Source organism: Cynocephalus volans, chromosome 3, assembly GCF_027409185.1.
Source record: "Cynocephalus volans isolate mCynVol1 chromosome 3, mCynVol1.pri, whole genome shotgun sequence".
Classification (NCBI taxonomy): domain Eukaryota; kingdom Metazoa; phylum Chordata; class Mammalia; order Dermoptera; family Cynocephalidae; genus Cynocephalus; species Cynocephalus volans.
In genome coordinates, this window is record NC_084462.1 from 21,132,365 (window position 1) to 21,154,382 (window position 22,018).

Below are 22,018 nucleotides of genomic sequence, written 5' to 3' on the forward strand. Positions count from 1 at the left end.
TCTATCTATCTATCTATCTATCTATCTATCTATCTATCTATAGTTTGGGAGAGACTTGAACATTTATATAAACTGCAGGAAAGGAGGCAGTACAGACACTGAAACCATGCATTTAGCAGTTATTGGTCGTGGACCTCTGGTGTGTGGGAGAGGGCAAACAGCCATGAGCAAGATAGACAAGCACCTGCTCTCATGAAACTGACATTCCTATGGGGAAAGAGAGAATAAGCAAGTGGACAAGTCAGTGAACAAGCTATTCAGATCATGAGAAATGAAATGAAGATACAGACAGGGTGAGGGGAGAGAGTGACAGAGGCCACTTTGACAGGGTGGTCAGGAAAGGCTCCCTGAGGAGGTGACTTTTGAGAGCTGAGAGCTGAATGACAAGTAGGTGGCAGGAAGAGAGAGTGGGGACAGGAGGCAGTGAGTGTCTATGGCCTGGTAGGTGGCCTTGACCAGAAAGGGGGCTCTTCATCCTTCAAGAGTTGAGGATGGAGGAGAAGGATGTGGGGTCTGTTGAGAAGTTTGGAGGGGAGGGGAGGGTGGGAGAAGTAGTACCTGACAGCCCCAGTTCAGGCTGAAGTTGCACCCACAGCCCCTGAGCCCCTGAAGTTGTACCCACAGCCACTCACATGCCACCTAGCCTCCCGCCTTTGCTTCAGGGTCAGCTCAGGTTGTCAGTGCCTAGAGACACCCTAGACCACCAGCTAACAAGGAAGGGTTCTCATGGAGTATGCACTTCACGTGGGTAAATTGTATGGTATGTACATAATTCAATGGTTTTTGACATGTTTACAGAGTTGTGCAACCATCACCACAATCGATTTTAGAGCTATTTGATCATACCAAAAAGAAACCCTACACTCCTTAGCCCTCACTCCCCATTTCATGGTTCTCAGTAAAGATCGACAGCATCATTCTCATTGGTCAAATAGTACCATGTTGCAACAAATCTAAAACACCATCAATTGCAAGATGCACAGTTGTTTTATTTGCTGCTAAGAAAGAAAAACTCTACCAATTAACCCATGATATTTGCTTCCTTACCACCTTCTTATCACTTAATTTAGTAGTTATTAAAAGAGAACTTTCAGACTTATTTAGACATATTTAGTACCAGCAATGCACATAACTTAGTGGAAGTAACAACAGGAACTCCTATGACCAAATTCACACCTGCACAGGAATGACAGCTAGTAAGGAGACACATCCTGATTTCAGAGATGTTAAAATATGAAAAAATGCTCACCCTGGAATCAATGATACACAATATTGCATAGTATGGAGTGTAATTGACTATAGAACAATGGAAGATGACTCCACTGACTTCGGTGGGAAAGGAATTTGTGGGAGGGGGTGTTCACAGAATGAGTGCTTAGAACCAAGAAAGGATTGGCAACGAGGAGCACCGCTGTCCTAAATCACCCTTCGGAGAGAGTCTGCTTAGGGCTGCTGCGGGGTTCTGTCACTGTCCTGAAAAAACTTTGCCGTCCCCAGCATTTCTGTATCATTCCTTCAAGAGCCAAAGTCCTGGACAAGAGCCTCCAATTGGCCAAGGCTACAACATAACCACCAGGATCTTGCTCTCCCCTAGTTTGAGGTTTTCTCCCTTTTTGTCTGGATAGCCAAAACATTACAAATATCCCCCACAGAGATGGGCTGCAATTATTTAGCTCATACTGTCAGATATTTATATTGCTTCCAATGTCTCAGTGTTATAAACAATACAGAGGTGAACCTCCTCATTCATACATCATCACACATTTGTCTGGTCAGTACACGTCTAGGATAAACTACTAGATGTAATATCATTGGGTAAAAGGATGGGCTTTAGACACACTTAACAAGCTGCCCTCCAGAAATGGGCCCATTTGCATGCCCATTTCCAATGGCCACACAGAATCCTCTGAATAGATGTGCCTTGATTAGTATCAGCTGGTTTGTATGCAGTAGACGAAGAAAACGAAAGTCCAGAGGGAGAACAGAGAGAGTCCAAATTCAGGGTAGGCTTGCATTCCAGGGCTTTTTTGTAGAGCCAGAATGTTCTCTGTGGGGTCTCTCAGCAAACAGTGTAGTGGAAGGGAGTATAGTACTTGTATTATAATAATAGTAACTAGCAATTATTGAGTGCCTGGCACATTTTTAAACCCTTGCATTAATTCCTTTGATCCTTACGATATTCATTAGAGGGGTTGTCTCTGGGTTTGAATCCTGACTCCCATCACCTCTACCAGCCTCAGTTTCCTTAGATGTAAAATGCAGATACTGGCCATGCCCTCCTTGAAGGGTGGCTATGAGGTTTGAAATGATGTGGTAGGGCCAAGTGCTCAGTGAGTGCTCCCCACATCAATTATCCTGCTGAGGTAAGCTGAGGGAGAAGGGAGGGAGGTGAGCAGTTCCCTGCGATTACACCTGGGTCCCTTTTGGTCATTCACTGGTCCCCCTCCTCACAGGTAGACGAAATCTTGGAGGACCAGCCAACTGCCAAGGAGCAGGTGTTCGCTGCGCTGAAGCAGTTTGCGACCGAGCAGCGGGTGGATGACCTGGTGTGGGCTCTCACTCTGGCACTGCCCCGTGAGGCCCGTGGGCCACTCCTGGACAACCTTAGGTACTTCAGTCAGGGGGCAGGGTGGGTCTCACTCAGGGCTGTCCACTCTCCCACCACCACCCCAAGTACCCCTGCCAGGGAGATAGTGGCCTGCTCTCAAACTGCACTACAACTCATCTTCAGCCCCAGACAGAACAGGGAAGGCTGGGCCAGTGACCCTGAAGGGCAACCCTGGGAAGGCAGCTGCTGGCTCTGCTGGATGCCCCAGCATTGCCTTGAGTAATGGGGGAAGGGGCTGCTAACTGCTGTGCTAGGACAGGCCTCAGAGAGGACCCACCTCCTGAACTAAAGTCACAGCCTGCCCTGCTCCATCCCAAAACCACATCCTAGAAATCTCCAACAGGATACCAAAATACTCCCAATTCTTTATTGAGACGGAGTAATGGCACAACGTGAAGGTAGGGAAGCCTAGGACTGTATATGGATCCCCAACACCCGCCCCCCACCCTACAAACAATGTGTGCTCTCTGCCCTTTGATAATGCCTGTTGATGAAGGTACGTGTGTCCCAAGGACCTCACCAGCCCTAGAGGAATTCTCTCTCTCACTGAATCCCTCCAGTGCTATTATGAACCCTACTTCACAGAGATAAACTGAGGCTCAGAGAGCTTAAGAGCCTGGCCCAAAGCTACACAGCAAATTAGTGACAGTCACACCTGGTCAGCCGTGCACTTTCTGCTCTGCTGCTCTGTTTTGGACTCACCCTCAAAGTTTATTCAGCATCATCAGAAAAAAAATCTCCTGGTGAGTCCTCACCTGGAGTGACCCAGGAATCTCCCAACCTTGCCTCCTTCCTTCAAGGGCCTCACGGTCTGCCCTGCTTCGATCAGGCCCCCTCTGGGCCCTAGTAGTGGTGCTCGCCCTACCCGGATCCTGCCTCCAGGCCTGCGACTGCTCCCCCTTGCTGGGCTCAACCTGCCCCCTCCCCTGGCTGCCATTCACCCCGCAGCCTGCCCCTCCCTCTGGGACTGGCCAATGGTCAGGGACGCAGCTGGCCACACTCCCCCGCTTCCCCCCACTCCAGCCCGGGCGCAGAGCCTCGGATCTGGGCTCTGCCACGGAGCACAGGAGGCCACCGAAAGAGAGGCCACCATGAGCTGCCTGGGGTGAGTAAGGGGCCTGCCCCTTGCTGGGAAAATCCGTAGAGAGAGGGGGGAAAAAAGTTATTTCTAGAGCTAAATTTGCCGAGGTAATGATGCGCTGGCGCTGAGGGTTTCCTGGGAAGGTGATGGACGGACAACGCCCCGCCTGACCCTCCCCACCAGAGCTGGACACGCTGGTCTCCAGGCTGCCAGCAGCCCGACTCAGCTGGAGGCCCTCTCGGCTCTCCTTTTCTCCCCTCGTGCTGCGGGATTCCGTCCTTCCTGCCGCTCCCCGGCCAGCCTGCCTGCCTCCGGCGACAGCCCCCGCGCCTGCCTTTCCCAGCAGTAGTTCGTCCCCAAGCGATGGATCGGCAGCCCCGGCAGCGGGTCAGGACGGGCGGGGGAGGGGCTACCCCCTCGGGGGTGCTAGATTTAGAACCCTGGAAAGCGGGAACCCTGGACACCTGGGGATACCCCGTCCCTGCATCATCCCCGCAGCGGGCGCGTCTGGGGAGGATGAAACAGCAGCCTCTGTTGTCAGCGCGTGTCAAGTGCCACAGGGAAATTGGGGAGGCTGCTGGAGGAGGGGGCGGTGCCCAGCTGGACTCTGTAGGGAGAGGATTACCCTGGCAGGGGTTTCAGCCACCCCGTCTCTCTACTCCCTACCCCAACTTCCCAGCACCCCCCTCCCCAGGGCTAGCTGGTGGCCACTGGCCCCACCACATGCTGGGCTCCAGACATACGGGGTGATCTCTGTGCAGTGGCTTCCAGAGAGAGCTCAGAGGGGTCATAGAGCCACAGTTAGCTGTGATTTTGAGGGCTGACTACCAGCTGAGGGGCAGCATGGCTAACTCAGCCCAGGGCAATCAAGGCAGGCTCCTTAAAGGAGGCAGCAGGTGTCAGTGCTGTAGGTCAGTGATCAGCGGAGTCTGGTAGTGTGTCCTATGGAGGTGAGAGAGTTCATCAGGGCCAGGCGTCAAGCCACAAAGGGTAAGGGTGGTGCCATGCTGGCTCATGGTATCCACCAGTGCCCAGCTGTGAACCACCCAGCATAGGGTAGAGGGCCACAGAGAGCCACCACTCTGCCCTAGGACACTATATCCAGGAGAGGCAAGGTTTAAACAAGAGGTTGAAGACATACATCTGTGTGTGTGTGTGTGTGTGTGTGTGTGTGTGTGTGTGTGTGTGTGTGTGTGTGTGTGTGTGTGTGTGTGTGAAAGTTCCACAGGGAGGCTAGAACCCACCCAAATCAGAGAGGTGGGGCCTCTCTGAGGGATGGTCCCAGTGGCCAAAACAGAAAGCTTGGGAAGAAAGGCGAAGGAGCAGTGAGGCCATGAAGTGGCCATCCGGCACAGTAGTCACTAGCCACATGTGGCTACTTAAAACTAAATTGAACTAATAATTGATAAAACTTAAAGTTCAGCCTCTCAGTCTCACTGGCCACATTTCAAGTGCTCAGTAGCCACACATGGCTAGTGGCTACCATATGGGACAGCGCAAATGTAGAATGTGACCATCATCCCAGAAAGTCCCTTGGACAGCGCTGCCGTGAAGGATGAGAAGGGTCAGTGGCCACAGTGTAGGCAGAAGGTTTTGCCTTCTTTGACAACAGCAGTTAATCCTGCGACTGAGCCTAATTTGGGTCTGTCCCCAAAGGGATCCCAGTCTGATGAAGTGAAAAAATGGCTTTCTAATTAGGACAGACCAGGCAATTTGGAAAGTGTGACGTGGCCAGGAGGGAACAGGAAAGCAGAGTGAGATTTTTTGGTTCACTAGTGTTTCAGGAAATATGCGAGAGGGGGAGAGTCGGGTGGGATGGGGTGGGGAGAGAAACAGCTGAGGTGGTGGAGGAAGCTGGGGTTTGGAATCCCAACAACCCTGGCTTGAACCCCAGGTCCACACACTCATGGTGCAACCTTGAGCAGGTTGACTGACCTCTACAGTTTGTCTGTATAATGGGGTTGGCAATCTTTACATTTTCCCAGCAGAGTTCTTGGTAGGAAAGCAAGTACTGTAAATGAACTCCACCAACTGTAAGCAGAAAAGAGATGAGTTGAAAATCTGGGGGTGGGATATGAGAGACTGTCTGCACCCTTTTCTGCTTTAATGACAAGTGTCAGGGACACCATAATATAGAGGTTGGAGCCCTCTCCTTGAATGCTGTGGTCAGCAGCTGAGACTGCACCCTGATAGCAGGGGGGAGCCTTGGGAGGGTTTAAGGATTCTTTGCCGAAGGGAGAATTCTGAGACAGAATAGGTAGAAGTGCCAAGCGTATAGTATGTGCTCAGTTAGCATTGGTTGCCCTTGGGGAAAGTCTTTTTTGCCTAAGAGCAAGTTTCTCAAGTACACCACTACTGACATTTTAGGTCCTGTATTTCTCTGTTGTGGGGGGCTGTTCTGTGCCTTGTAGGATGTTTAGCAACATGCCTGGCCTCTACCCACTAGATGCCAGTAGCATATCCCCTTCTCAGTTGTCATTTTGTGACAACCAAAAATGTCTCTAGACAGTGCTAAATGTCCGCTGGGGTGGCAAAATTGCCCCCAGTTGAGAACCACTGCCCTAGAGTAATCTTTGGCAGTGTCCTCTCACTGGGGCAGGCACTTCAGGGAAGTCCAGCTGTTGCCTGTCCCCTGGACCACCTCACACTGCCTTGGGTCATCTGGGCAAATGCCCCAGCTGCTGGCCCCCATGGGTGCCTTCACTGTACCTGCACGTGTCTGCATGTGACATGGCAGTGTGTCTGGATTCAAGCATGAGCATTTGTTCCATGCTTGACTTTCCTCTGCCCCCAGCATGATGAATGGTTTTCACAGCCTTTGGGCATGCCTGGTTCTGGATGCTGGGCCATTGCAGCTGGCAAAAAACAACCAGAAATGGCTCTGTCATGGTGGGATGGCTGTGGTCCTGCAGATGTCAGGGAGCTGTGCTCATCATGAGGGTTGTCAGACATTTCTGTCCCTGGCAGGGCTGAAGACAAGCTGAGGGTAGGGCATGAGTGGGCCTTGGCTCTGGCTTTGTGCTGCTGTCAGGGAGAAATGCAGCCCTGGGAGGTCCCGGCAGGGTGGTGGTCTTACTGGGACCTGGAATGGAGGACTAAGGTATGTTGGGGAGCATGGACTGGACAGAGTACCAGAGACTGATGGTCAGATCTGCAGGGTCCTCTCTGGGACTGACTGCAGGTATCCACAGGCCAGACCTTGTGTGATGTTCCTCTGAGTGACACAAAGGTAAAGTCCCAGGTTTCCTGCCTCTGGAGTTCCAGCCTGTCTGGGTGGTGGCCACCTCCTGCTGAGGAGAGGGCCTCATGCACGTATCCCCTGCTGAGGATGCCCCTGAGGAAACCCTCCCCAGGATGCCTTGGGCTGGCTCCCCAGAATCTACCATTTGCTCCTCAGATCTCAGATTCTGGCTCATTCTGGCCAGCAGATCAGCGAGAAATGACAGTGCAGAGAAAGCTCCCTGCTGTCTGCATCTGCTCTGACTCCCAGGGAATGGCAGACCCAGAGACAGTCCAGATCCCCTTTCCTGTCACCTCCCTCTCCTCCCCTTTAGCTGTTCCTCACTTCTCTCCTGGAAGGGCAAGATGTACCGATCTCAGGGAGGCCCTCTACTCGCCCCCTCCCCACTCACCTGGGAGTTGTCCCTGCCTGGCCGCCCCTCGTGGCTTCCACTCACTCACCAGGCCTCAGACACTCTACCTCCTCTGTGTTTTTAGAATCTAGCCCTATGGGTCCCCTCCCAACTCCACCCCTCCCCCGGTGTACCAAAACCTCTGGAGTCTCTCCACGTCCCCTTGAATCCTTTAACCCTCCCAAGGCTCCCCACTGCTGTCAGGGTGCGGTCTCAGCGGCTGACCATGGCATTCAAGGCCTCCCTCTCCAGCCTCTTCTCCACCAGAGCTTCTCCTCGAGCAGGCAGGGAGGGCGTCTTCTCTCTGGCCGACTCATGCTGAGCCCTGGAGGCCCAGCGCAAAGGCCACCCCCTCCGGAAAGCCTTCCGATGTTCTACAACAGACAGTCGAGGATTCCCCTAAACTGTCGGGTTCAGTCTCGGCCGCAGCCGCCCCGGGTGTTAGGGTCTCTCGCCACTGTGCTGGGGTCCGGGGCGCGGCGGCCAGAGAGGCTCCTGGGGAGGGAATAATGGGGGAAGCCAAGGGGAGGGAGCGTGGCGGCCTCGAACCGCCCCCAAACTCCCCCACCCCTACCCCAGCTAGAAGGGTCCCCAGGAGGAACGGGGCGGGACGGGGCGGGGCCACCCGAGAGGGGGCGGGCGCGGGACGGCGGTCTTGGACCGCTCGGGAGGGGCCGCGCGCGCTCGCTGAGTAGAGGCCCGTGGAGTCGCAGCGCCCTCGCTCCGTTTGCGGGCTCTGCCACCCCCTGCCCTTCGGCATCTGCCACGCCACCATCCCCGGCTCCAGATGGGGAAGGACCATGGCTTCTCTCGTCACTTTCGGTAGCTTCCCCACCGCGCCCCGCGCCTCCGGGAACCGTGCGCCCTGGGCGCGGCGGACCCGCTCCGGGCCGGCCTGAAAGGGGGTGGGGCTGGGGCATTGAGGGGCTTCTCTGCCCTGGGTGGGCACCCACTGAGCCTGGGCGGAGCCCGGGGGCAGGGGAGGGTGGACATACGAGTATACTGGGCGGGTACAACGGCGGCGAGGTCTCCGTGTTGGGCTCTCGGAACCCGCACGCTGCCCTAGGAGTCGGGGTCGGTAGGAAGGGCTGGAATTGAAAAGCCCCCTTTCCTTTTTTCGACTGGGCTGGTAGAGGGGACAGGACAGAGGGACGAGGCTGGAGTCGGTTGCTCTTGGTGAGAATCCAGCACGTCCCGTCCTGAGTTTGGAGGGCAAGACCTCTCCATGGTCGCGCACCCGCAGCTGATGCGGTATTCCCGTGAACCAGGGCACCCTTGCCTCCTCCCCACCAGTTCACTGGCTGATGATCCAGGGTGAGGTGAAGAAAGCTGAGCTGGGACAGGGAATGGAAAGAGAGGACCGTAAGAGAGTCCCTGGCAGGAACCTGAGTTGGTTTTAGACCTGACCCTGGCAGAGAGAACAGAATGACTCTGAGTGCAAGGTCATTGTATGGCCCCCAGAAAGAGTCCTGGGCCTCAGAGAGGCCTATTGGCATAGCAGGGACATGGGAGTCCTGGGACAGCTATTGCCTGGTTGTCAAAGTCAGGGAGCTGGTGATTAGTCGCAATAAGTCAACGTGGCCCTACTGCACCTGGCTTACTGGGTCAGTCAATTCAGAGCAGACCTAGGGCTGGGGGACTTGTACCATACTGAGCTGCAAGGAGGGCCCACACAAGCCAGGAAGGATGTCTGGCTCAGCAGGCAGCCTTGCATCTGGCTCAGCCCCAAGGATGCCAAGCAGGGAAGGGGCCACAAGACCTTCTTCCACCTGTGCAATTGGTGACTCAGCCTGGTTCCCACTGTGGGGAGGGTGGAAGGTACAGAGTCTTTTCTAGTTGTTGCTGGAGGGTGGAGCTGTGATGATCACCTGGCCACTGCCCAGGTTGGACTCAGGGGCTGGGTGTGTGTGTCTGATGCCTTCCAGAGCCTGTGGCTGGAGCCCAAAGTGTGAGGTGGACGGTCTCAGGCTTGTCATCCCTCCTTTGCCTGGGCATGAGGCATGAGGCCTGACAGGGGATGGGGTATATGCAAGCCTGGCAGATGGAAGTGTCAGGCTCTGGACACCTTGAGTGACCATCTGGGGAATGAGGCTGAGGCTCAAGATTTGCAGAATCACTGCCAGTGGGCAGGAATGGGCCCCTTGCAGAGTTAAGCAGGCCATTCATTCTGGCCTCCTGGTCACCTGGAACATTTAGGCCTGGAGCAGAGCTCACTTGGGGGCAGGATTAGTGCACCCCCATCCCCGGGGATCCACACCACTTCCTTCCCACCAGGGAGTTTATGTAGTTTGCCTGCCTGGCCTCCTTAATCCTACCCACAGAGGTTGGGAGAACGGTGTAGGGGCTACTGGGCCACCTCAGAGGGGATTGTATTTCAGCTGGCTGCAAGCCCACTGCCCCCCTCCCCCTCCCCGCTCCCTATCATGCCTTTGGCACTGGCTCCTAGTACCAAGAACAGGGAAGGGAGCTTTGGGATGAAGCCAGGGAGGTCTTACTAGCAACCAGATTTCAAGGGCCCTTGTCAGAGGCCCTGCCCCAGTGCTGAGGTTCAGAAGGCTGGGCTCTGATTACAGCTGTGCCAAGGGCCAGCTGTGTAAACCTGCAAAGTTATGGATCCTCTCTGTGCCTCAGAATCCTCTGCCATTGACCAGAGAGTCCACCAGGATATCAACTGCTGCCATTATTCAGAGATGTGGTTGGGCTACGGGGGGACCCCCTGTTTACTGAGTCCCTCCCTTGTGCCAAGCCTGGGCCCGTTACTGTGGCTCACAACTGAGCTACAGACCCAGCCCTCAGAGAGCTTCCAGTCTCCCAGAAGAGACTGACAGGAACTAAGGAATCATCGCAGGGTGTGGGCCCTGTGCCTGGGTGGCACAGATAGCAGAGGCTCACTAAATCCATGTAGGATTAAGTTGAAGGGAAGGCAGTGTTGGGTATGGAAGGGCGAGCCCATTTTAGGTGAGGGAGCAAAGAGAGAGTACCAGGCAAGGGTAACAGCCTCAGCAAAAGCTTAGACATGGGACTGAGGGTGGCAGATATGGTGGTTCTGGTAAGTATCTGAGTAGGCAGCTGTAGGAGGGGCTGGCCAGAGAAGCAAGGAGGAAGACTGGATGTGTGATGAGGGTCTGGGGAAGTCAGACCCTGAGCGACTACAGTCCTAATGTGACTTTAGCCAACAAGACGCCACGATCCTAGTGTGGCCCGAAGAGGTTGGGGGCGCAAGTCCGGGCACCCAGGGGGAGACTGGGATGCCAGCTGTTGATTCCCCCCTTCGCCCCTGGGGAGGGGCGGGAGAGCTCCCCAGGGAATCAACAGAGCCTTTGGGCCACGGTTTGCAGTGATCTGGGCGCGGTCAGGGGGCGCGCCCCGACTCTGCCGTCCTGGCCGGCAGGATCTTCATCCCCAAGAAGCACCGGGCGCGCTTCGACGAGATGGTGTCCCAGGGTCTGCTGGGCAAGCTGTGCCGCGCCCGCCGGGCGCAGGGCGCGCAGCGGCTGCGCCGGAGCCGCAGCGAGGAGCGACCCGAGCGCCTCCTGGTGTCCACGCGCGCCAGCGCCGCGCCGCGCCGCCCGGACGAGCCTCCCCCGCGCAAGGCAGCCTCACTCGTGGACAGCCGCGGCGGCCCCGGGGGCGTGCGCAGGTACCCTCCCTGTCCCTGGGCTCAAGGGTGGGGAGAGCTGGGCAGAGGTCATGAGGGCGGGGCGTGCGCTCCTGGGGAGGGGGCAGGAGAGGTTAAAAGGAGTGGGACACGGGACATCTCCATCCTCTGCGCTGCCGGCTCCCCTCTCCTCAGCGCAGGCCAGCTGCTCCACCTTGCCCCTTCTTTCTCCCCAGGACGGTCCGAGTCTACAAGGGCAGCAAGAGCTTCGGCTTCACGCTTCGTGGCCATGGGCCTGTCTGGATCGAGTCTGTCCTGCCTGGTGAGGGGTGGGCAGGTTGTCCTAAGAGTCCCTAAGGTCCTGGATGGGGTGAAGAACCCCGTTGTAGCTCTGCCTGGTAATTCTACCCATGTAGGCTGCTCCTCAGAACCCACCCCACCCCCCAACAACCTCATGTAGCCCGTGTCCTCTGCATGTCCCAGAGCCAGCAGATCCAAACCATCCACCTACCTAAGATGCTTGAGGCCAAAACTTTCTGCCTGAGTTGGGGCATTCCCCCTCCAAGTTCAGCGTCACCCCAAACCAAATGAGCCAAGTTCTTCATCCTTGTCCAAGGGAGGGCTAGGGGCATTGCCCAGGACACTGGGGCAGTCAGGACAGAGCTGGTGCCTGCCCGGGCTGTTCCCCAAACAACATTCCCTGCGTGAAGTGCCCACTGTGAACTAACTGAGCACTTGCCCAGCAGGCCAGACTCAGAGAGACAGCAGAGCCTCAGAACTTGCCTGCTATCTAGCCTTCCCCGACCCCAATCTGGACTCCCCTTTTCCTCCTACCCAGCCTGCTCCTTGTTGCTCCTGGAATCATGGCATCTTGAAGAAGGCAGAGCCTTCCTTGTGCAGGAACCCTTCCTTCCTGCCCCTCCAGTGGAGGGTGGGGTGTACTCATTCCCACTATGGAAGATCTCCGTGGGGCAGAAATGTCTCCTGGCACTGAATTGAGCTCTCCGTGCCTGTAACCACCCCACAGGCTGGATCACCTGCTCTGTCCTGCATCCATGCCCACCCAGCACCTGAGCACCATACTTCTGCTTACACATCCTTACTGGTGGCCCTGCTGATGCTGACTCCTTTCTACACTTCTACGTCTCACATCTCCAGTGTATGGATTTGTGAGATGGCATCTTCTGATGCCAGGGAAAGCTCCTCAGTGCCTTTGTATCATTGTTCCAGCCTTCAGATGGTTCTGAGACCTAATCCTGATAACTGGTGGGCATCACTAAGTTGTTGACATAATATTGTAGGGAAAAGGCCCAAAGCTGCTCCCTAGAGAGCTTCCTGTAGAAATGATTAATCTCTCCTCTTTGGGTGTGACTCTTCCAACCATGACCCTGCCATCACCTCCATAGCTCTCTTTCTAACACGTGCACAGCCAGAGATACTTGGCCTAGGGCCTTGTTAAAATCCACATGTGCCGTTCTCCCCAACCCAACCTCCAGGCTAGTAACCCCATGCTTTTCCTGTGATAGAAAGAAAAATGGATGCTTAGATGGGAGCTTCTACAGTTGGGGAAACTGAGGCCTAGAGAGTGTCTGGCAAATCAAGGACCAGAACCTGGAGTCTCCTGACTCCTGGCCCAGTGATCTTTGATCTCCTGTGACAACTCCTCTGCCCTCCCACCCCTTCCAGGCAGGCCAGATGGAATTAGTCACCACTATCACCCTCTTCCCCTTTTCATTTTTTTTTTTTTTTAAAGATGACCAGTAAGGGGGTCTTAACCCTTGACTTGGTGTTGTCAGTACCACGCTCTCCCAAGTGAGCTAACCAGCCATTCCCTATATAGGATCCGAACCCGTGGCCTTGGTGTTATCAGCACCGCACTCTCCCGAGTGAGCCAGGGGCCAGCCCTACCCTCTCTCCCTTTTCAGTCCAGGGAAAAGATTTCTCCCATTCCCAGCTCTCCCAGGAAGCCTTCCTTGATCATTCCACTTCCTCTCCGGACACTCTGCACAGCCTCGAAAGAGAACTTCTCACAATCTGAGAGTATATTTTATTTAGGCATTTATCATCTCTCCTGTTTGTTTCCAAATCATGTTTAGAGTGATGATTATTAAAAGAGGCAGGATAAAAATCTATATCCATAGGAGCCAGTTTACCAGCCCTCCATTCTAGGCGTTAGGTCGGACCTTCAGGGCCATCAAGGCAAAGAGTGAGAATTAGCTGCTCCTCTGTGTTTTAAAATGCAGGTTTTATTATTATTCAGGTATGGTGATCAGGAGACCATTGCTACTGAAAACAGTTTGCTACTCGCAGTTCCCAAGAGGAGGGGGCACACCACACCATGGGGGGCCACACGGGATGGACTGGGGTTGGTCAGGAGACAGACAGATGGAGCAAGGGAAGAGCCTATATTATGGTTTTCACATGAAGGAATGGGTGAAGCAGGGTAAGCTGGCTTAGGATTAGCTAGCTTGAATGATTTCAGTGGGCTCTGGGGCATAGAGGCTGTCCCTAGTTGTCTGGAACCTGGCCCTGGGGTGATTAGGGCAGGGAGATAGTGACCCTGAGTGTGAGAGGCCCATAGAGGAGGTGGTTGGGGGGTGGGCTGTGGATCGGGGAGTTTGCATATGAAAGGCATGCTTGCAAGTGAATCCTTTCCATCCCTAGGAACTGGCCAGCCCTGGGAAGGCAGTCTCTTTACGGTCAGCATGGCCCCAGATGTCAAAGCATTAGAAACACAAAAAATAAAAAATGTGAATACTACACCATGTTTCCCAGCCTGAGGGAGGAGACTGCCATCCTCTCGTCAGACACATTTTCTCCTGAGCATTGCAAAGAGGAATCTCTGACATGGACCCGAGGGGCCAAGGACAGTATGTGGAGTGAGGACCCAGCAGGGGTGTACTCTCAAGACTGTGCCTGGCTTCCGCTCTTCTCCAACAGCTCCAGGCCTGACTGCTGGTCCATGCCATGCCGTGCCCTGAGCGCTCCCACTCCCAGGGGGTCTCTCCAGGCTGTTAAAGCAGCAGAGATCAGAGAAGCCAAGTCTAATGTGGGGACTTGCTGACCTGAATTTGACTCTTCTCTGTCACCCATGCCTGTGTCGTCTCCATTTCTCACCTGTAAAACAGGTTCAGAGCAGGGCCTGTCCAGCTGATCAGCATGCCCTCTCTTCTCGTTTCCAGGGAGCCCAGCTGACAATGCTGCCCTCAAGTCCGGTGACCGGATCCTCTTCCTCAACGGACTGGACATGAGGTTAGAGGCTACTGGGGACACCAGAGCTTGGTGAGGAACCATCTCCCAAGACTTCTGCCTCTTGGGACACCCAGGCCATGGTCCCAGGCTCCTCTGACCAGTTGGTCCCCAGGGTCTGTCCCCCTTCCAGTGGGAACTCTTGAATCTATCCCCCACTCTAGCCAGGACTTCAGTTTATCCTTCCAACCAGAAAATACCCCAGCTCCATGTTGGGGACTTGCTGGGTAGCCTCTACAGGCAGGATGGGGAGGTCTGGCTGGTGGCTGTGGACAGGGTTCTTACCAGTCAGGCCCTCCTGGGTCATCTCTGCTTGGCAGGAACTGCTCCCATGACAAGGTGGTGTCCATGCTGCAGGGCAGTGGTGCGATGCCCACACTGGTGGTGGAGGAAGGGCTCGTCCCATTTGCCAGCGGTGAGACCCCCACTGCCACTTGGCTTCCTTGGCCCACAGAGACCCAGCTGGGGCTGTCGTCCATGAAATTTACAAGTCTGTGGAGGATTCTGCTTGTCCTCCAACCTTGTGGCTTCCCTTCCCAGGGCCGCCCCCCAGCCGATGCTGTAGAACCCCAACATACAGCCTCAGGGACCTTGCCCAGGGTTCTCCCTCCTCCCTGCCCCCAGCTACATGCATTGTGTGTGCCTCCCAATGCACAGCACTGGGCAGCCACACCCCAGCTCAGGAGGTCCCCTGGCCCCAGCCACCAGGGAAACTGCACTTGGCCTAGAGACTCTGGGTCACCCATGCCTCTTCTGCCTGTGGTCCTGGCAGACTCCGATTCTTTGGATTCCCCCAACCCATCGTCAGCACTCACCTCCCTGCAGTGGGTGGCGGAGATCCTGCCATCCAGCATCCGGGTCCAGGGGAGGACATTCAGCCAGCAGCTGGAGCACCTGCTCACACCTCCTGAGCGCTATGGAGTCTGCCGGGCCCTTGAGAGCTTCTTCCAGCACAGGTGGCTGGGCCAGAGTGGTGGTGGGGACCTGCCCTGGGTGGAACCCACATCCTGCCCAGATTCAATGTCCTGGTTTCCCTGCCCAAGCCTCCTCAGCCCCCTTCTCCTGGGGGAGGCTCCAAGGAGCTGATACACAGGGCCCCAGGGTGGGCGGCAAGGGGCTGCCCTAGGACAGACCCTGACTCTGACACTTCCTTGCCGTGTGACCTTGAGCAAGTCTCAGCCTTCTGTTCTGTGAAGTGAGGCAGACAGGGACCACATGCAGCGCTGGTGCAGACCCTCATGAGAGCTTCACCTGTGAGCACTGGCCATGGGCTGGGCCCTTGGGGTTGGGGTTGGGGTTGGTGTCTTTCTGTTTGCACTGCAACTGCAGCAGTCTGCGTTTATCCCACTCCTCAGTGCATGGAGTCATTATCATGGTCTGTGTAAAGCCCCTCGTTTGCCCATTCCCTTTTGTTTTGTTTAAACAGTTTTATTAAGATACAATTCACATACTGTACAATTCATCCACATTAGCGTACAATTCAGTGGTTTTTAGTGTATTCGCAAATATGTGCAGTCACCACTGTCCGTACTAGAACTTCATCACATCAGAAAGAAACCCTGAGCCCTTTCACAATCAACCCCCTTCCCTCAAACAAACACTCCTTTATCTCCACCTCACTGGCCTTGAGCAACCACTAATCTACTTCCTATGGCTATAGATTTTCCTATTCTGGACTTTCATATGAATGGAATCATATAATATAAGAACTTATGTCTGGCTTCTTTCACTTAGCACAATATTTTCAAGGTTCATCCAAGTCATAGAATGTACTTCATTCCTTTTTTATGGCCAAATAATATTCCATTGTATGAATATACCACATTTCATTAATCCATCTCTCAGGTGATGGCTCCACTCTCTCTCCCATTTCTCTCCCCTGCTGAGGCCACCAGTCTGATGAGTTTAATGGGCATCCTTTTGTTTGAAGGTGTTCTTGAAAAGTGGGCACTGCTGTTTAGTATGATGTATTTTTCTTTTACATCATAATTTTGCTATATATTGCATTCTGTGTCTGACTTTTTTTCACCAAGTACTATGTGTTTAGCTCTGTCTCTGTTGCTATGTGTACATTTAATACGTTGTTTACAACTGTAGCCAAATTACCATGGATCGCAGCACTATCCAGCTTTTTATTTTTGCTAGTCTTATTGTCATAAAGTGACATCTTGTTGTTTTAATTTGTTTTTGTTTATTAATAATTATTTTAAGCATCTTTTAATATACTTGTGAACTGTTTCCGTGTCCTTCTGTATAAATTCCCTGTTCATACCTTTTGTCTAGTTTTGGTTTATTGGGCTTTTCAGTCTTGTTGATTTGCACAAGTTCCTTGTGTATTTTAAATACCGATTCCTCATTGATTTTAGTCATTGTAAATATCTTCTCCCATGTGTTGCTTCTATTATTCATTCTGTTATATGTAATATTAATGTGTCTAAGTTATGCTTCTCTGAACAGATATCCTTGGTTTTATATAATCCACTCACCACATTTTTGTTCGTATGATTTTGGCTTCTGAAATTTTAAGAAGCCCTTCCCTGCTTCGTGGTCAAAAGACATTCTCCTAATTTTATGATTTTACCTTTCATACTTTATTCTTTCATCCACCTAGAGTTCACCTTTATGTGTGGTGTTATGTAAGGATCCAGTTTTATTTTTTGCATGTAATGCAGGGGTCAGCAAAATTTCTACGAAGGGCCAAATAGTAAACATGTTAGACTTTTCAGACCGTGTGGGACTCCATAATAACTATTCAACTCTACTATTATAGCTTGAAAACAGCCATACACAATATATAAGTAAATGGGTGAGGCCATGTTCCAATAAAAACTTTCTTTACAAAAACAGGCAGGTGCAAGATAGCCCATAGGCCATCGATTGCCAATCCCTGATGTACTGAGTCAGTGTTCTCAATACATATGTTTTAATCTTCACATCTCTATGTTGTGAAGATTAAGTAGCAGCAGATGCTATTTTTAATCCCCATTTTACAGATAAGGAAACTGAGGCACAGAGAAGTTAAGTAGCTTAAGAAAGGTCACTTAGCTGGTAAGTGGCAGAGCCAGGATTTGAATCCAGCCAGCCTGTCCCCGGAGCCTGCCTTCCTGCCCACTTCTCTGTCATTCGAGGATCGGGCAGGGCATGAGTCTGAATTCTGTGGCCTGGAAGTTCCGCCCTTGGCCACCCCCACCCCACCCATTATGGTGAGCCCATGAGTATGAACCTCTTGCCTCCAGGAACATAGACACCCTCATCGTCGATGTCTACCCTGTTCTGGACACACCTGCCAAGCAGGTCCTTTGGCAGTTCATCTACCAGCTGCTGACCTATGAGGAGCAGGAGCTCTGTCAGGAGAAAATTGCATGCTTCCTGGGCTATACAGCCATGACAGGTAAGCATCCTCTCTCCTGCCACTTCCCCTGCCTGTGGCTTCTGGCTGTCCAACCCACCAGGTAAACAGCCAGATACCTGTTCTCACTTGTGAGGTCTTACACACATAAATGTGCCCACATGCCATGCAAATACACACCCCAGCACACCAGGGCTTGGTCCACGCTTGGCCCCACAGACATGCTTTCCCAGCTGGACCTTCACATAGTATATGCAGCATAGCCTGAGACTTTAGAGACACCCTGCCCAACTGTCTGGGGTCTCAGGTCTCTCACCCACCACATTTGAGTGATCTCAGTGGCGTGCTTTGCACTCTGGTAGATTCATGCGGTTGCTGTTTACAGACATACCAGTACCTGCCACCTGGACCATGAACACATAGTTAGGTCACACGTAGCTGGTGGGCTCCCAGTACACACACATGAACGCACACACACTGGCCTGTGGGGCCACATGCAGCCTCAGCTCCCTGCTGCTACACACCTGTTAAAACGTGCCCCCTGTGTGCCCACAAAACCATGCACTTCATCATTTAGGCCATGTGAATGAAAGTGTGCCAAACCCCGTGAATTTACCCTGTTCTAGGCATGCTGCACTTGCTATAATAGTCCCTGCAGATCTGCTATCTGCTGGCCCTTGGGTGCCTGCTATCCTCAATCCTAGGGACCCAAAATTTGCTGGGGAAGGCTGAGGGTTTTAGCATGAAGCTCAGGATCCAGGCTGGGCAGCACATGTCCCGTACATCTGCCAAGGCCTGGGACCTTCCATTTTACCCCACAAGCCCTTGTGGATAGTAGTGACTAGGCCTGGTCCAAGCCCAGGCGTTGAGACCCTGGAAGCATGGCTTTTGTCATGAGAAGAGCCCTGTTGGGTGAGCTATGGCCACCCCGACTGGGGCCTCCATCCTCAGGCCAGCTGCACTCAGGGGCTCCTCCTGTTCCCCACTTCCCCTCAAGAGTTGTCCTAGAAGCAGGCAGGGTAGACATGGCCTGGGGTCTGCATGTTAGTGTAGATGACTTCTGCCCTCCCCTTCTGTTTTTGGAGGCTGCATCTCCCCTGCATGTCCCACAGCAGAGCCTGAGCCCGAACTGGACCTGGAACCTGAGCCCGAGCTGGAGCCGGAGGCAGTGCCTGAGCCCCAGCACCGGAGTTCCCTGAGGGCTTCCTCTGTGTGCCGCCGCAGCATCAGGTCCCAGGGTCTGGAGGCCAGCCTCAGCTGTGGTAGGCCCCAGATGGAAAGTCTGGAGTCGGTGGGAGGGTACAACTGGGGATTGGTTTTCCCTCCTGCAAAATGGGCTTGCGTGAGGTGAGAAATCCCTGGGAATGAGGGTTAGCAGGGCTGAGTGGGTGTCCTCCTGGGTCTGCAGGACCTGTTGGTTCTGGGTTGGGTCTGGGCCTTAGAGCTCAGATGAGGCCACTAGACCCCCGTGGTAGCCTCAGCCCTCCACATTCCCCAGCAGGTCCCAGTGACTGCCCTGAGATGCCTCTTCCTCTGGTCCCAGGCGAGCGCCAGGCAGGTGATGGCACATCCCTCCCTGAGACCCCAAATCCCAAGATGGTGAGACCTTCCCTCTGCCCTCCAAGTGGGGTCAGCAGGGGCAGGGGTGGGGAATGGGTGGCACATAAGACTGAGCCCAGGAGACCCCGGGCCAAGGAACCCCTGTGCCTGCTTCAGGGTGGGGCAGATCCCTGCCTCCCAGACCCCCCAGGCCTGGCCTCTGAAGCCGTGTTAGGGCCACGTGGGGGAAGTGGGAGCGGGCTGAACTCAGCCCCACCTCCCCCCAGATGTCAGCTGTCTATGCAGAGCTTGAGTCTCGACTGAACAGCAGCTTCAAAGGGAAGATGGGGACCGTGTCCAAATCCCGGGCTTCCCCGCCAGGCCCCAGCCTGGCAGGCACGACAGGTAGGGGCCCAGCCAGCCCTGGGTCCTGAGACAGCACTGGCTTCTGTAACTCTGGTTGTGTGTCCAGGTGTCACCCCTACCCCCAGGCACACCCCCAGAGCTGCTTCTCTGCTCATGGCCATATGACTGGCTTGTGGGGAACCCCAGGGACCTCCATGCATGGGTGTGGGCCATCAAGCTCAGGGTTGTCCCAGCCCCTCCCATGTCCCCTATGATCCTTACCCCACCTGTGGATCTAGAAAAGCAAAGGGCTGCCCCCAAGGAAGTCCCCAAGTTAGCATATGGCTCTTGGACAAATTATTAAGTGCATATATCGGTCTGTGAATGGTGCATCTGGGATGACAGTTTCTCTGCAGTTCAGAAGTAGGACCCCCATGAGATGCCTCTGTGAGCCCAAGGCTTGCTGGGCGTGGGAGGTGCCCCCCTGACCCTTGGTCTGGGGTCTAGAGAAGGCCCCTCGGCCCTTTGAGTTGTGTTCAGGAGGTCTTTGGTGGGATCTTTGGTGTCCATTCCCAGATGAGCTGGCATCTGGCCTGTCCTGGGGTCAAGTGGTACTTCCTCGCACCTACCTGCTCTGGCCTTTGGTTATACTCAGGGAAGAGCCTGGGAGGCAGGATTGCTCTGGGTCTTCCTGTGCTGTGCTCAGAGAGGGTAAAGGGAGTGCCCCAGGACACAGAACCAACCTGCCCCAGGGCCCTCCCCTCCACCCTGCATCTGGAACCCAGGTGCTGGCTGAAGATGGGTCCTCACACTCCATCCCCCTCCCCAGGGCCCAGGACTCTGTCCAGCGTCTCATGGCCCAGCGAGCAGCTCCTGCCCTCCCCCTGCTACTACCCACTGTGCTCAAGGGGCCCGGACTCCCCCAGCAGCTCCGAGTCCCACCCCTACGCCAGCCTGGACAGTAGCAGGGCGCCCTCCCCACAGCCAAGCCCTGGGCCTGCCCGCCCCAACAGCCCCCCTAGCCCAGACCCTGCCCGCCCACCCAGCCGCAGGAAGCTCTTCACCTTCTCCCGCCCTGTGAGAAGCCGGGACACTGACCGCTTCTTGGATGTGCTGAGCGAGCAGCTGGGCCCCCGGGTCACCATCGTGGATGATTTCCTGACCCCGGAGAACGACTATGAGGAGGTGGGCATGTGAGCAGGCATGGAGGGTAGGGGGGTTAGGTGTGGTGTGGAGATCTGAATGGGAATAGTTCAAGAGGCCTACTGCCCTCAGGAGCTGCCCAGGCTGCCTCAGTCCCTGACTCGAGCTATCCCACCCTTGCCTCAGGCTACACCATCTCCTGCCTGAGGCTATTCTATATATCCTGTCTCAGGCCATCCCATTCCTTGTCCCAGACTATCCCATCCACAGTTTCACACTGAGACACCAGGCTCTTCTGTCTTTTTCCCCAGACTGTCCCACCCTTTGCCTAAGGCTACCCAATTTCAGTTAGCCTACTCCTTGTCCCAGGCTATGCTGCACCCTCTCAGGCTATCCCACTCTCCCCCACCTTGCCCACACACATGCACCTGCTCTAGTTTCTCTGGGCCCAGCCTTACTCTCCCCCCACCAGATGAGCTTCCACGACGACCAGGGCAGCTTTGTAACCAACGAGCGGAGCAGCGCTAGCGACTGTATCAGCAGCAGTGAGGAAGGCAGCTCCCTGACCTACTCTTCCATCTCTGACCACATCCCCCCACCCCCACTCAGCCCCCCACCACCGCCACCCCTACCTTTCCATGACCCCAAGCCCAGCTCCCGCAACTCTGATGGTTCCCGGGGCCCCCCTCACGTTCTGACCAAGCCCCTCACTCAACTCGGCCACCCAGTCCCTCCACCGCCCCCACCACCCCTGCCCCCACCTGTGCCCTGTGCACCTCCCATGCTGTCCCGGGGCCTGGGCCACCGGCGCAGCGAGAGCAGCCACATGAGTGTCAAGCGCTTGCGGTGGGAGCAGGTGGAGAACTCAGAAGGCACCATCTGGGGTCAGGTAGGTAACCTGGGGCCCACCAGAGCCCTGCACCAGGGGAGGGTGGCCTGGGCAGCAGCGTTGAAAACAAGACCCATTCTCTGGGCCTCTTCCAACTTCAGCCAGAACATCCCCTGGTCCTCCCTACCCAAAGCAGAGGATGAGTGGAGGCCCAGACCAAGGACATGCCCATCCCTAATGGTCCATGAAGACACTGAAGCCAATCTATGTCCCTAGGGACATCTGGAAATGCTACCACACCCTCCCTTGAAACCTTCACTCTTGAGGCTCTTAGGCTCTTAAACTGCAGCTGCTCCAAACTGCTGCACACCAGCCTCCACCCTTCCATTTTGATGCTTCCTCCCACACAACGCTGCCAATATATACTCGAACACCTTCAGTGATGGGGAACTCACTACCTGACAAGGCCTTCCTTCCTTCACTGGACAATTTTAACCATCCTTCTTTGTATTGCTCTGAAATCTTGTCTCCCCAAGACTTCCATGCCTTGTTTTCTGTCTGGCCCTTGAAATCAAGCAGAGCAAGTATATTTCTTTATCCACAGACTGACCAACTTGTAAGATGAACAAGTTCGCTCTACCCCTG

The 22,018-nt window shown here is 54.6% G+C and overlaps 1 protein-coding gene across 3 annotated transcripts in view; it reads left to right on the plus strand.

Moving 5' to 3' along the window:
• GRID2IP (Grid2 interacting protein) overlaps window positions 1–22,018 on the plus strand; it is a 32,524-nt gene that overhangs the window by 3,886 nt on the left and 6,620 nt on the right. The window contains exons 2-13 of one of the 3 annotated variants that reach the window (XM_063091101.1): window positions 2,454–2,608; window positions 10,713–10,961; window positions 11,156–11,241; window positions 14,102–14,171; window positions 14,489–14,583; window positions 14,941–15,124; window positions 17,405–17,559; window positions 18,630–18,779; window positions 19,019–19,116; window positions 19,344–19,461; window positions 20,231–20,586; window positions 21,017–21,433. In XM_063091101.1, the coding sequence (XP_062947171.1) occupies window positions 2,454–2,608; window positions 10,713–10,961; window positions 11,156–11,241; window positions 14,102–14,171; window positions 14,489–14,583; window positions 14,941–15,124; window positions 17,405–17,559; window positions 18,630–18,779; window positions 19,019–19,116; window positions 19,344–19,461; window positions 20,231–20,586; window positions 21,017–21,433 (2,133 nt within the window). Of the gene's footprint in view, window positions 1–2,453; window positions 2,609–3,699; window positions 3,714–8,083; window positions 8,144–10,712; window positions 10,962–11,155; window positions 11,242–14,101; window positions 14,172–14,488; window positions 14,584–14,940; window positions 15,125–17,404; window positions 17,560–18,629; window positions 18,780–19,018; window positions 19,117–19,343; window positions 19,462–20,230; window positions 20,587–21,016; window positions 21,434–22,018 lie in introns of those variants that run through there. The other 2 variants (XM_063091103.1, XM_063091102.1) reach the window with 2 other exon arrangements.